At 47.8% G+C, this 12,544-nt stretch overlaps 1 protein-coding gene across 5 annotated transcripts in view; it reads left to right on the top strand.

The window, feature by feature from the left end:
- The window catches only part of LOC6587996 (segmentation protein cap'n'collar), a 48,702-nt gene extending 36,535 nt beyond the window's left edge, over nt 1-12,167 (top strand). For 3 of the 5 annotated variants that reach the window (XM_026984564.1, XM_026984565.1, XM_026984566.1), the window contains 5 exons: nt 30-602; nt 7,050-7,538; nt 7,605-7,692; nt 10,456-11,696; nt 11,763-12,167. In XM_026984564.1, the coding sequence (XP_026840365.1) occupies nt 30-602; nt 7,050-7,538; nt 7,605-7,692; nt 10,456-11,696; nt 11,763-12,137 (2,766 nt within the window). In that variant the 3' untranslated portion in view covers nt 12,138-12,167. Of the gene's footprint in view, nt 1-29; nt 603-7,049; nt 7,539-7,601; nt 7,693-8,380; nt 8,669-10,455; nt 11,697-11,762 lie in introns of those variants that run through there. The other 2 variants (XM_026984567.1, XM_026984568.1) reach the window with 2 other exon arrangements.
- Nucleotides 12,168-12,544: the final 377 nt, after the last annotated feature.

Here is a 12,544-nt window from a genome sequence, read left to right as displayed (position 1 = left end):
ACATCATTTAATCCATCGACATCTTGTAGTTAACCAACGATCCGGCTGCTTCGACATCGCAGGCTGCTGCCGCTTTGAACGAGAATCAATCGCAAAGGATCACCTCCGAGACGGGTGAGGATCTGCTGACTGCCGAAGGAGTTGCTGTCCAGCAGCGAAAGATCAATACAGACGGCAGGAGCACCCGCACCGACAGCGGCCAGATCGATTTCAACGATTCAAGCGACAATTTCCCCCTGTGCGACTTTGACGATCTGCAGAGCTCCGTGGGCTCGCCCCTCTTCGACTTAGATGACGACGCCAAGAAGGAGCTAGACGAGATGTTGCAATCCAAGGCACCGCCCTACCCCCATCCCCATGCCCATGACCATCCCCACGCCCACGGCCACCCCTACGCGCATCCGCACAGCCACCACCATGCCGCTGCAGCCGCCGCGCATCACCACCACGCCCATGCCCACCATGCCGCAGCCGCAGCTGCCGCCCACCAGCGGGCCGTGCAGCACGCCAACGCCAACTATGGCGGCGTGGGCAGCGCTCCGGGCAGCGCCTTCCAGCGCCAGCCATCAGCTGCCGGTGGATTCCATCATGGCCATCATCAGGTAGGCATCAGAACATATCACATCAGATCAGGAATGCATTGATCTTAATCCCCTGGTCGCCCTACCGAGTGGGGGGGGGGCCCGGGGGACTCTACTCTACAGACAGCTGTATATTTATTTATAATTTGATGCGGATGCTCTTCGATTCAAGTGCTGCCATCCGTTGATCGCTCTGAATGTGTATGTACACGGGTCTATATATATTCTGTAGAGGTGTTTGTGGATGTCAGAGGCGTGCAAGAGGATTTTTTCAGTGGGTGAGAGGGTTTCAAACCTTTGACTGTACTGACTTTCTGTAGAATCTTTCTTCCCCAAATCGATTTTTAGCGAATCGAAGAGTATTTTTCTTCGTTTTCAACACGCGTTGGGGTTCAAAACTTTTGCCCATCCAATCAGCTGTTCTTGATATGTCATTTCATCGAAGTATCGATAAATTTCTGGTATTTTATTTCGAATAATCAGCCACGGAGAGTGCCTTTCGCGTCATTGACATGCTATAATATGCGTCTTATTTTAATATCTGTACAATTATCGAACGATTTTATCGAATTATCGATGACACTTTAGAATATTTTGAATGAATACTAAAATCAAGCGTCACACGTCAATACTTTTACCATATTTTCTAAAAAAATCGGACATATTTTGTTGAATATGGGTCCTACGCCCAAGTTTCCTGCATATTTATACACACACACACGTGTGTAATCATTCAAGGATCATTTGCACATGGCTTTCGTTATTCTTATTCTTCTTGTGTTTCTCCCTCTTCTCGTTCTTGGGCTTCACCTCTGCTTTTGTCGAGTGTCTCTTCTTCGTTCTTCCCTCTCTCTCTCTCCCTTTGAATGCTTCACGTGGTCCCCACTCCATCCCACCCGACAGAGACCCTTCCTTCTTGCAGTGTTCTGTTGGAGCACTTGATCTTGGGTCTCCACTGCTTGCTTTTGCTCTCTTGAGGCAAGCTGGAGGAGCTGTTGCTCTTGCTGTTGTTTGTACAAAAGCTTCAAATCTGGTTGTACATGTGCTCCCCTCTCTGTCCTGTCCTCTCCTACCCTCCCCTCTTTCTCCCCACTCGCTCTGTTAACCGCTTTTATTCCGTTGCCAGCCAAGTTCGTCAATCAAGCCACAATCTTGGCTCGGCTCCTCTTCTTCTTTCCCTCGAACTCTTGTCTGCCTCTGACGGTTTTTTTTACCCCTCGTGCTTTTGTTGTAACTGCTCATCAAAAATGTACAACAACCGGCCACGAAAATTATGATTGTGAGGCGAATGCGAGCAACGTAAAAATAATATATACCTACGGATATATGTACATATGTATAGGTTTATATATATGTAGGTTTGGTTTTGCTTTGAGTCTGTCTCCCATCTTGGTTATTTTTTATGCTTTTGCTTTGCAGACTCTTCTCTTCAGTTTTTTATGAGGTTTTCCAAAGATTTTTCTCGACTTGTTTGTGTTGTTCTCGACCCTACACTATTTCTTCCTCACCTCTCTCTCTATCTCTGGAGCTATTTTCGGATGTCTTTTAGGTTTTCTTTTTAAGAGAACTTTGCCTCTACAGATCACAAAACTTTTGCTTAGAAAAAGGATCTCTTAGTGATCCTCGAACTCCAAGGTTGTACAAACTTTTGTGAATATTTTCCTGACGCTTCGAACCCTGCTCTCCTAAGCCACCGCAAATCTGAGCTCAAAACAAGTGCGCAACAACAACTACTGCAAACAGTAGCAGCTTGAATGAAATTCTCTCTCTCTTTCCCTCTGTTAGTGGTTGACAATAGCGACACGACACACACCACAACAATGGCCGCAAGAACGCAGTGTGCGAGAGCGAGTGAGGCGTCGAAGCAGTCACGAAGTCAGCGACAAATTACCGTAAAGTCTCTTCTCCTCTCTTCTGTCGGTAGCAGCTCTGTGGTGTGTTGCGGTCGGCAGAGGAGGAGGATTAACCCTAGACACCGCACTGGGAGATTCCCGTTCCGTTCCATTCCGTTTGATGTGGTGCGTCGCAGTTTTTGTGAATGCACAGCAGGTTGTCTCCGCTGTCTCTTTGCGGCAAAGCCATTTAATGAGCAAGATGATCTGTTGATCTGATGGCAGGCTCTTCGCAGGAAGTGCGTTGGCTTAATCCTCTCTCTCTCTCTCGTGTCTCTCCTGTCTCTGGGGGGACTAACTGTTAAACAGAATGTGTCATTAGCATAGTGTTTTGTTTTTTCTCTAGCTCACTGATTCCCTTTGATCCTAGCGTCCGTCGTGAATGATCAATGATCCATCAGGTGGATCGAGGGATCGTTCGTCGTGGATCATTATGTAATGTATGTGCTGCCAGCTTCCTGACAGTATTCAATTTTGCCACAGCTACCGAGCTCTGTCTCTCTCTGCCTCCCACTTGGTTGTTAATTGCAATCACGGGTTAAGCTCCTCTCTGGGAAGAGGGAGAGGGTGTACCGGCGGCGCCTGCGTTCATTACCGGACACTTTTGTTGCTGTTGATTTTGTGTACCCTTCTCTATCAGAAGGTATTATGATTTTGATACAATATTTTCAACGAAGAGAGAGAGGGAAGCGTTTTCCACTTGATCAATCAATAGTTTCTCCAGCTCTTTAGCTTTATAAGAATCCTGTTCCTGTTTTTCATGCAGTGTCTAAGTCGCAATTCACTAATATCAAATCGATGTATCGTATAAAACCATGAAAACGATCGGCCGGAATACAAGTCTGTACGGAAAACTTTCTTGCCTCTTACGACATGGCCACCAAGCATCAGAAATCGCCTTTGTATATGTTCCATAACTCAAAGCGGTTCGATCAAAGTATAATATATATCCCTGATATGTACCTAATTTATAGGTCGTAAAGCAAAAAAAAAAGGTGAACAATGTTATAAATGTTATACAAATCGGAAGACTTTATGAACATTACTTCTTAAGATATTACGGCCGAAATCAACCAAAGAATTCAAGAATTACTTCATAGTTCTCCTCAATTTCATCAACATCGGAAGACCATATAAACATCAGCTCTTAAGATATGACAACAAGCTAAAATTTCGAGTATTAGTTCATTATTTAAAAGAATCAGATGGCCATATCTTATAGCTACCATCAAAGCAATGTGTCATTTAGAAGGGTATCTAAGGCTCCTGCCCCCAAAGCTGGCTTTCTTTTCTTATTTGCTTTTGCTTTGTGCTTTTTTTGCACTTTGTGTCTCTTTCGTTTTTTGTGTCGCATGCAATGTGCCACTTGACTTTTCCTCATGGGTCTGTGGCAGGGGGCCGTCCGGCAAAGTGTTTATTGAATTCGGTGGCACTTTGCCGTCTCAACGCTGCAGTCCCCCCTTCCCGCCTTGATTGCATCTGTGGAGCGGAGACCAGCAGTAGCCCCTGCAATTAAATCTCCATTTAGAGCCGCGCGCGAATTACAGAAAGAAGCACAAAAAATTCAGCTCTTAATGTCTGTCCCTTGCCACTGCCACCGTGTCACACCCTTCTCCCCCTCCTAATCGCCTTGCACGGCTTTAATTATGTGAATTTTAAATATTTGCAAAAAACTTAACGCTGAAATCAGCGCAGCAGCAGCAAAAAAATTTTATTAATTATTTTACAGCATCTCTGTTGTTTTTCCTCGTACTTTTGCCTCTTTTTTTGTTAAATTTTTTAATTCAATTTATGTAAACACGGTGGAGAGGGCTCAGAGATTGAAGCTGTGATGGGATTCCGCTTTGTGCACACACATAAATCAAGTTAATGACAAAAAATATTGTATCAAGTGTAGATGAAATGGGTGTAGAGGTTATTTAGGAGGGGTAGAAGTGTGCGGGGTTAGACATTGATGGAAGGCGGCATACTAGCACTTTGTTAAACACAAACTAAGCCACAAGACAATCTATAATGCCAGCTAGCTGATGTCTTTGGAGATCTGTGATTCCCCCGCGATGCCATTGATGGATGGATGGTAGATTTCTGGGAAAAGCTTGAACATACCTACAATACATCAAATATATTGTTTTATAGTAGACAACGTTTTGCAAATTATTCCTCATTAAATGCATTTAAAGCTCATTTTGGATACAAGTCAATTTTGGCTCGAAGATCTCAGTGATTTCTAATGTAATTTCTGTTAATGATTCCCACAGAATATTCTCATTATTCTGTATGAATCATCTACCAGCTCAGCTACAATGTATACTTCAAGTGTTTTCAAGTGCCAGACTTCATTAAGAAATACGGAGAGAAGCTGTTGGGGGGGGTTCACTTTTGATAGATTCAGTTTTACATATGAAGAAAGGGGAGAAATATTGAAGAATTGCATTGGAAAGTATCAGGGATAACTCCTTCTTAAACCAGTTTCAAAACGTTGAACAATTTAGTAAATATCTGCCTTCTCGGCATCCTCCTATACTTCAACAATACTGAGAAAAAGACTTGAGATATGACTCTTAAGTGATTTTCAAACGTGGTTCAAAAACGTGAATTAAGGCTTGAGAATTCTGATCAAACTTGCGTGCTCTAAAGTAGATGCAGATGTATTCGGAGTATAATCCTACTCAATGGGGAATCCTCTTTAAGAAACACCAGTCGAAAGATATTTGATCTAGCATTCTATCGATCCTTTTGGAGATTTACATGGTCTTATTTCCCAACTTAAAGATTTCTATCTTTAGTTGCATTTTCCCCCTATATCACTTTTGTCTCGCTTGATGTTGACTTTGAGATTCTAGTTACAAAACAGAAAGGCATCAGATCGCTACACATAAGGAGGAGAATACACTGGGAGATTGGTAGCCGATCGGCTACCGTATCTAAGTTGGGAGTTGGATTTTGTGTTTGCGTGTGAGAAGCGTCACAAACAATGGGCTTGGGCTTGGGCTGTGGCTGTGGCCACAACTAACACCAGAAGTTAATGACAAGACAGTGACAATTCAAATTACACACGAGAGCGCACACACAGATACGGCAAACACTCGGCTACAAAGATACATGCATAGATACACACTCACACCGATGGATACAAATAGTTGACTACTGGCTGGAAGTGTACGCCCAATGCTCGTCTCCGACTCCTACCTGAAGTGCGGCTGAGCACATACCTGTTTGCAGTGCAGGAGCGTGTTGAAGCATTCATTAGATACACACACGCACACACACAGATGCAGAGGCAGGTTGTTTGTTCAGCCTCTCGCTCATACAACGAGAAGTGCATCCATCCAAGCAACAATCCATCCATCCATCCATCCATCGGTGTGTACGACGATGCCTGGGCTACTGTCAGTCAATGCTTGGCCTCAACGCGCACAGGATCGATCCACCATCAAAAAAAAAAAACCTCTCTTTTGTCGGAATTTCATTTCGTTTCGATCGGCAACGTTTCGGCGCTTTTTCTTTGACACCTACTCGCTGTATCCGACGATCTGTATCTCTGCAATGTCAATGTCAAAGTGCATCAGCATCAACGTCAGGCCCATGTACGAGTATCTCTGAAAGATCTTAATTGCGGTCGGTCCCAGCATTTAGCATTAACAAATTGGAGGCGAAGGATCACAAAGAAGGAATCGGAGTACCAAGCGATCATTTTGTGTGTGTGCCTGTGTGTGTGTGTGAAGTGAGTAAAGTGCTTTAATGATAAGTGGGGGAAGCATCTGAGAGCATACACCCACGCATGCCCAGACTCCTGGAAGTATGCAAAGATCTCTGAGGGCTCCGGGCTCTGCGTCTGTCCGCCTCTGGAATTAGTTAAACAAATAAATAAAACCCTGCAATAATTAACAATAACAAAAGGCGGCCTAATGAAGTCGTAGTTGTTGTTGTTACTGTTGCTGGAGATCAGATCGTCGTCTCACGATCCCGCTGTGGCATGGCCTGTCGATCACCAAAGATATTTACAGGAAAAATAATAATAAAATAAAAGACAGGCCCAGACGCAGAGAGACCGGTGCCAGAGGCTGGTGGGGGGCTCTGGAACCCCAGATACAGACCCAGAGCCAGAGCACTTGTCAATTTCAAAGATACGAAACTTTATTTCAATTTCATGTTGATCGATCTCTTGTGGGCCCCCACCAGCAACCAAATCGCCGGATTGATACATTGTGCACGTTTTTTGGCTTACCAAATCGCTGCTACCCCTCTCACTCCCTCACTCCCCCCTCCCCAGACATTCATCAGCGGACAGGCGGGGTCTGGGAATCTCAGAGATATTGTTACTTGTAGCGCAATTCGAAATTTGTTTATTGTTGTGCACGAGAGTCTCGGATTTCTAGAGAATTTCGTGGCGCATTGGGATGATGATTGATCGCTTATTGATACATATTCCATAATGCCAGCGCATGGAACCCTTCTCACCTTGTTAATACATCAACACAGCCCAGCGGCCGCTATGCGAGTACTCCTCGCTGATGAAGGATCAAACGTATTAATCACTGTCCCCTACTCTGTGGCACTCTTCTCTCTCTTGCAGAGCCGCATGCCGCGCCTGAACCACAGCGTGTCGATGGAGCGTCTTCAGGACTTTGCCACTTACTTCAGTCCCATACCCAGCATGGTGGGCGGGGTCTCGGACATGCCGCCCTACCCCCATCATCCGCACTATCCCGGTTACTCGTACCAGAGCAGTCCTTCGAACGGCGCCGCCGGCGGTGGTCCCATCCCTCCAGTGCCCGGACAGCACGGCCAGTACGGCTCCCCGGCCACTGCGGCGCTGCAGCCTCCACCACCACCGCCGCCTCCACACCATGCGGCCATGTTGCACCACCCGAATGCGGCGCTGGGCGACCTCTGCTCCGCCACCGCCGCCAGCGGACAGCCACACTACGGGCACAACCTCGGATCGGCCGTCACCTCCAGCATGCACCTGACCAACTCCAGCCACGAGGCGGAGGGAGCCGCTGCCGCAGCGGCCGCCGCCGGTAATGCCTACAAGATGGAGCACGACCTGATGTACTACGCGGTAAGTGGTGATCGATCTTTGTTAGTGAAACGATTACTAATCGATTATCTTGTATCGTTTCAGCAGAACACTTCCTCGGACATGAATCAAACGGATGGCTTCATGAACTCGATTTTCACCGATGAGGATCTGCAAATGATGGACATGAATGAGAGTAAGTACAGCCATCAAGCATAGATTCACTTTTAGCAGGGTTCACCTTAAATGCTTTCAATGTCAAATGGTCACTACCTTTTTGGTAAAAACATCCATTTCTAGTTTCCCTAAAAGCGTTTTCCCCTTTATTTCAAAGTTGAAAGCTTTTGAGTCAACACACACACACGTTTTCAACGATAGAGCTTTGACTCGCTCAGATCACATAAAGCTCACTCAAAGCAAGCACTGAGAACAGAACAATAGGAACAGATAAAACCTCCCTCTCTCTCACACAACTCGCCAACGATTTTTTTGCCGTAGCCGAGTTTTTTTGTGTGATAAGCACATCGTACAATTAGAATTTTGCTCTCTCGATCGCTCTCAGGTTTCGCGTTTACTTTGGATGACAAATAATTCGTCGTTTGGCGGACACACAGCACACTCACACAGATAAATACATTCATTCGCATACACACACCGAACGGGCGCGAAAGAGTCGGAGCAAAGCAAAGCGACAAGAACAGAGCAGGGCAGAGCAAAGCAAAGCGCCGCAGAGCAGCAGCAGCAGAGCAGAGTCGCCACCGAGCGCCGAAGTCAAATCATTCGAAAACGAACAATCACGAACAAAAGTAAAGTAAATATTAGAGCCGAAAACGAGAAATGAAACAAATAAAATTATAGTATAAATCAAACAACAAAAATATAGCAAAATCTATTACGTAGAGACAACGTGCTGCGGATCGACACTAAATATAATTAACGTAATTGATTTAATAAGTGATTTAATGACGCATTTGGCACAAATTTAAGATAACTATTCCACACGATCGTGTTCGCGCTCTCTCTCTGCTGCTCCCCTTTGTGTGTGCTTGTGTGTATGCACAACGAATTTAGAACGGTTGATGACGCGCGTGAGTAACGCATCCGAAAAAAAGACACTCTTGATCGCTCTCGTCGCGTAGACCAAAAACGGGATCGTGCTAAAAATCCAACAGGTGAGAGTGAGAGCATGCTCCAGGGTGGATGCTGTGCTGTGCTATGTGGGTGTGGGTGTATGGGAGGGTGGTTATTTATAAAAGAAGAGCAAAAGCAACAAAAAGCTCAAAAGCCCATTTGAAATATTTACCGCGTAACAATTTTTTCATTAGTCATGCCGCACGGCGATCTTTCTTTTGCTGTTGTTGCGGCGGCGTCGCTGCCGCCGCGCTGCTACTGCTGATATCAGCAGTAAGAACGTTCTGTCTATCTCTCTCTCTCTCTCTGCCGACTTTGACGTCGACGCTGCCTAATGCCCGCTCAGCAAGTTTTTTTTCTGCTGCTCTCGCTGCCTCTATCGCTGCCGCCCGCCTGTTTGCTGTTTACTATTTTTAAACTGCTGAGTCATCGTTTTCGAAACAAAAAATAAAACGTTAAGAAAAAAGCTTCAAGAGAGGATATCAGTGTAGAGAGAGAGAGAGCGAGAGAGGGAGCGGCTAGGCATAGTTGCCAATATCTCCGACTAGGAATGCCGAAACGTTAGTGGGTTACGTGTTTGCGTAGACATTTGTCGGTATTCTCATTCCGAAATACCCCTTGCGATTAAAGGGAATATAGATTTGGTGCACAAAATGCATATATCTTTGATTAGTATTTATATCAGGAGGTTTGTTCAAAACCTGTCCCTGTCTGTAGACAGAAAACTTGCCTAAACATCAGATATGAAACAGTAGTAACGATAGATCGGAAAGGGTATCAAAGCTTCGACCCCCGTACCGAGTTATCTCTCTTTTTTTTTGTTTTTGGGCGAATTTTTCCGTTTTTTTGCGCTCATAATGAAACGTGTCGGCTCTGCCGTTGGCTTTAGCGGTTATCTTTATGATTTCCGTTATGTTTATCGGTCTCGTCGGTCTCTTACGTTGCATACGTTATACGCAAAACCGCTACCGACAGCCACAGCTGTCCCGCTCTCGCGTGCATATGTACAATTGTACACATGCACATATGTATGATGTACGAGGTGTATCTGTATTTATAGCTATCACATTTTGTCAAGTCATCAATGTTTATGGGTTTTGACCTTGCGGATGGGGCAGTAATACTGAATACTATAAGCCAGCAGCCCCTCCTAATCAGCTTATGAATTGATTTTACTAATTAAGTGCAAGTAGTGGAACATATACATACATTTAGGAGTGGGGGAGATTGCAACCTCTATACAGAGGTACATACATAGTAGGTACATCTCTCCTCTGGAAGAACCTCCCCAGACATGGCTCACGATAAGATTTAGTAGATCTGACGCTGAAGAACCATTCTTTTTGCCTGTTTCGCAATATGAAAAGTGCGCAGAGCAAAAAAGCGAGAGAGAGAGAACCACGAGCATGTTATATATACCTTCCTTATCGCCCGATAAGATAAGTCGTCGAGTGAAATATGGAAAATGACTGCACACTTTTGGCACTGACTGGGGCTTATATTCCGACACGAATCGCGTTGTCCGTGGGCTGGTCGTGGTGGTCGTTAAATTCTGCTGAATAATCGAAGAAAGTGTAGATTTTTCTGCCCGAGAAATATAGGTTAGGTCACAGCAACTGATTCCACATGAAGAACTGGTTCGGTTCCGATTGCATAATCGGATACAGTTTTTAACAAGTCATTGAGAACTAGTTCAGAGCCGAACGGGTTGCCGGGTGGTGCACTCTGAACTAGTTTTAAAACGGAAATCTAGCTTATCCATTACTTACGATGAACCAATCACCAAATAGAAAACAACTAAATGTTTACTTGATTGTTGTCCTTACAGGCTTCTGTCGCATGGTGGACAACAGCACCAGCAACAACTCCTCGGTCCTGGGCCTGCCCGGCAGCGGACATGTCAGCCACGCGGCCGGCTCCGCACAGCTGGTTCCTGGGAATCACGGCACTGCTAATGGCGGATCATCCGTTGGCGGCGGTGTGGCATCTATGAGCGGTGGAGCTTCGTCGGTTGGCGCTGCGGGTGGCATGACCGCCGATATCCTGGCCAGTGGCGGAGGTGCAGCACAGGGCGGAACGGATCGATTGGACGCCAGCAGTGACAGTGCCGTCAGCTCGATGGGCTCCGAGCGGGTGCCGTCCCTCTCCGATGGGGAATGGGGCGAGGGCAGCGACTCGGCCCAGGACTACCACCAGGGCAAGTACGGCGGCCCCTACGACTTTAGTTACAACCACTCGCGCATCAGCACGGCCACCCGCCAGCCGCCGGTGGCCCAGAAGAAGCACCAGCTCTACGGCAAACGCGATCCCCATAAGCAGGTGCCCAGCGCCCTGCCGCCCACAGCGCCTCCGGCCACGGCCCACGCGCAGGCGCAGGCACAGAGTATCAAATACGAGTACGATGCCGGATACGCGGGCATGGCCAGCGGAGGAGTCGCCGGACTGCAGCACAGCGAGCCGGGCGCCATGGGGCCGGCCCTCTCCAAGGAGTACCATCAACAAGCCTACGGCATGGGCGCTAGCAGCAACTTTCCCGGCGACTACGGGGTTCGTCCGCCGCCTCGCACCTCCGAGGACCTGGTGCAGCTGAATCACACGTACTCGCTGCCCCAGGGCAGTGGCTCGCTCCCCAGACCCCAGGCGCGCGACAAGAAGCCACTGGTGGCCACCAAGAGCGCATCGAAGGCGGCTGCCGGCAGCTCTGCTGCCGCCACCGCGGAGGACGAGCATCTGACGCGCGACGAGAAGCGCGCCCGCTCCCTGAACATACCCATATCGGTGCAGGACATCATCAATCTGCCGATGGACGAGTTCAACGAGCGCCTATCCAAGTACGACTTGAGCGAGAACCAGCTGTCCCTCATCCGGGACATTCGTCGCCGTGGCAAGAACAAGGTGGCCGCCCAGAACTGCCGCAAACGCAAGCTGGATCAGATCCTCTCCCTGGAGGATGAGGTGAATGCGGTCGTCAAGCGCAAGACGGAGCTCAGCCAGGCCCGCGCCCACCTGGAGTCCGAGCGCAAGCGCATCTCCAATAAGTTTGCAATGCTCCATCGCCACGTGTTCCAGGTAAGTCTTTCCCCCTCTTGATTACACGGAAACCGATAGCTAATTTCCTTTTGTTTTTACTTGCAGTACCTGCGCGATCCTGATGGCAATCCCTGCTCGCCGACCGACTACAGTCTGCAGCAGGCGGCCGATGGTTCGGTGTATTTGCTGCCACGCGACAAGTCCGAGGGCAACAGCACGGCCACGAACGCCTCGAACGCAGTGTCCAGCGCTGGAACGAGTAACCTGAACGGGCATGGCCCGGTGGCGCCTCCCATGCACGGAGGCCACCACAGCCAGCACCATCAGCCGCAGCATGTGGACACCGCAATGTCCCAGCACGTGGCCAGGATGCCGCCGCATCTGCAGCAACAGCAGCAGCAGCAGTCGTCGCAGCATCACCATCAGCAGCAGCCAGGAGGAGGAGGCGGATCGCAACAGCAACAGCACCACAAGGAATGAAAATACCTGTTGCGAATTGCCGCAACAACGAGTTGGTTCACAAACCTTCAGCGCGAGCAGCAGCAACAGCAGCAGGAGCACCGTTTCGAGCAGCCTCAGCGGCAGCAGCAGCAGTACGACTACTGCTACGACTTTTTCAACAACAGTTACCTGTATTACTGATGATTACTGATAGCTGATAGCTGATTACTGATTACTGACTATTGATTACTGATTGATTTGATCACTGATCCCTGTTTGGCTGAGCTGTGGCTGTGGCTGTGGCGGCCTGGTGGTGCGCACTCCCTGCTGCAACTGCAACGTGTTGCTGGCAACATTCGTTGCTACCGCTGCACAGCCTCCCCCTTGCATGGCACCTCCTTCTTCATCGCATACCGCATACAGCACTCCCCCCCCCCTACACGTTT

Source organism: Drosophila persimilis, unplaced genomic scaffold, assembly GCF_003286085.1.
Source record: "Drosophila persimilis strain 14011-0111.01,24,50 unplaced genomic scaffold, DperRS2 tig00000000-arrow-pilon, whole genome shotgun sequence".
Taxonomy (NCBI): Eukaryota; Metazoa; Arthropoda; class Insecta; order Diptera; family Drosophilidae; genus Drosophila; species Drosophila persimilis.
The sequence above is the reverse complement of the archived record's forward strand: the minus strand, read 5'-3'. Positions and strand labels throughout refer to the sequence as shown.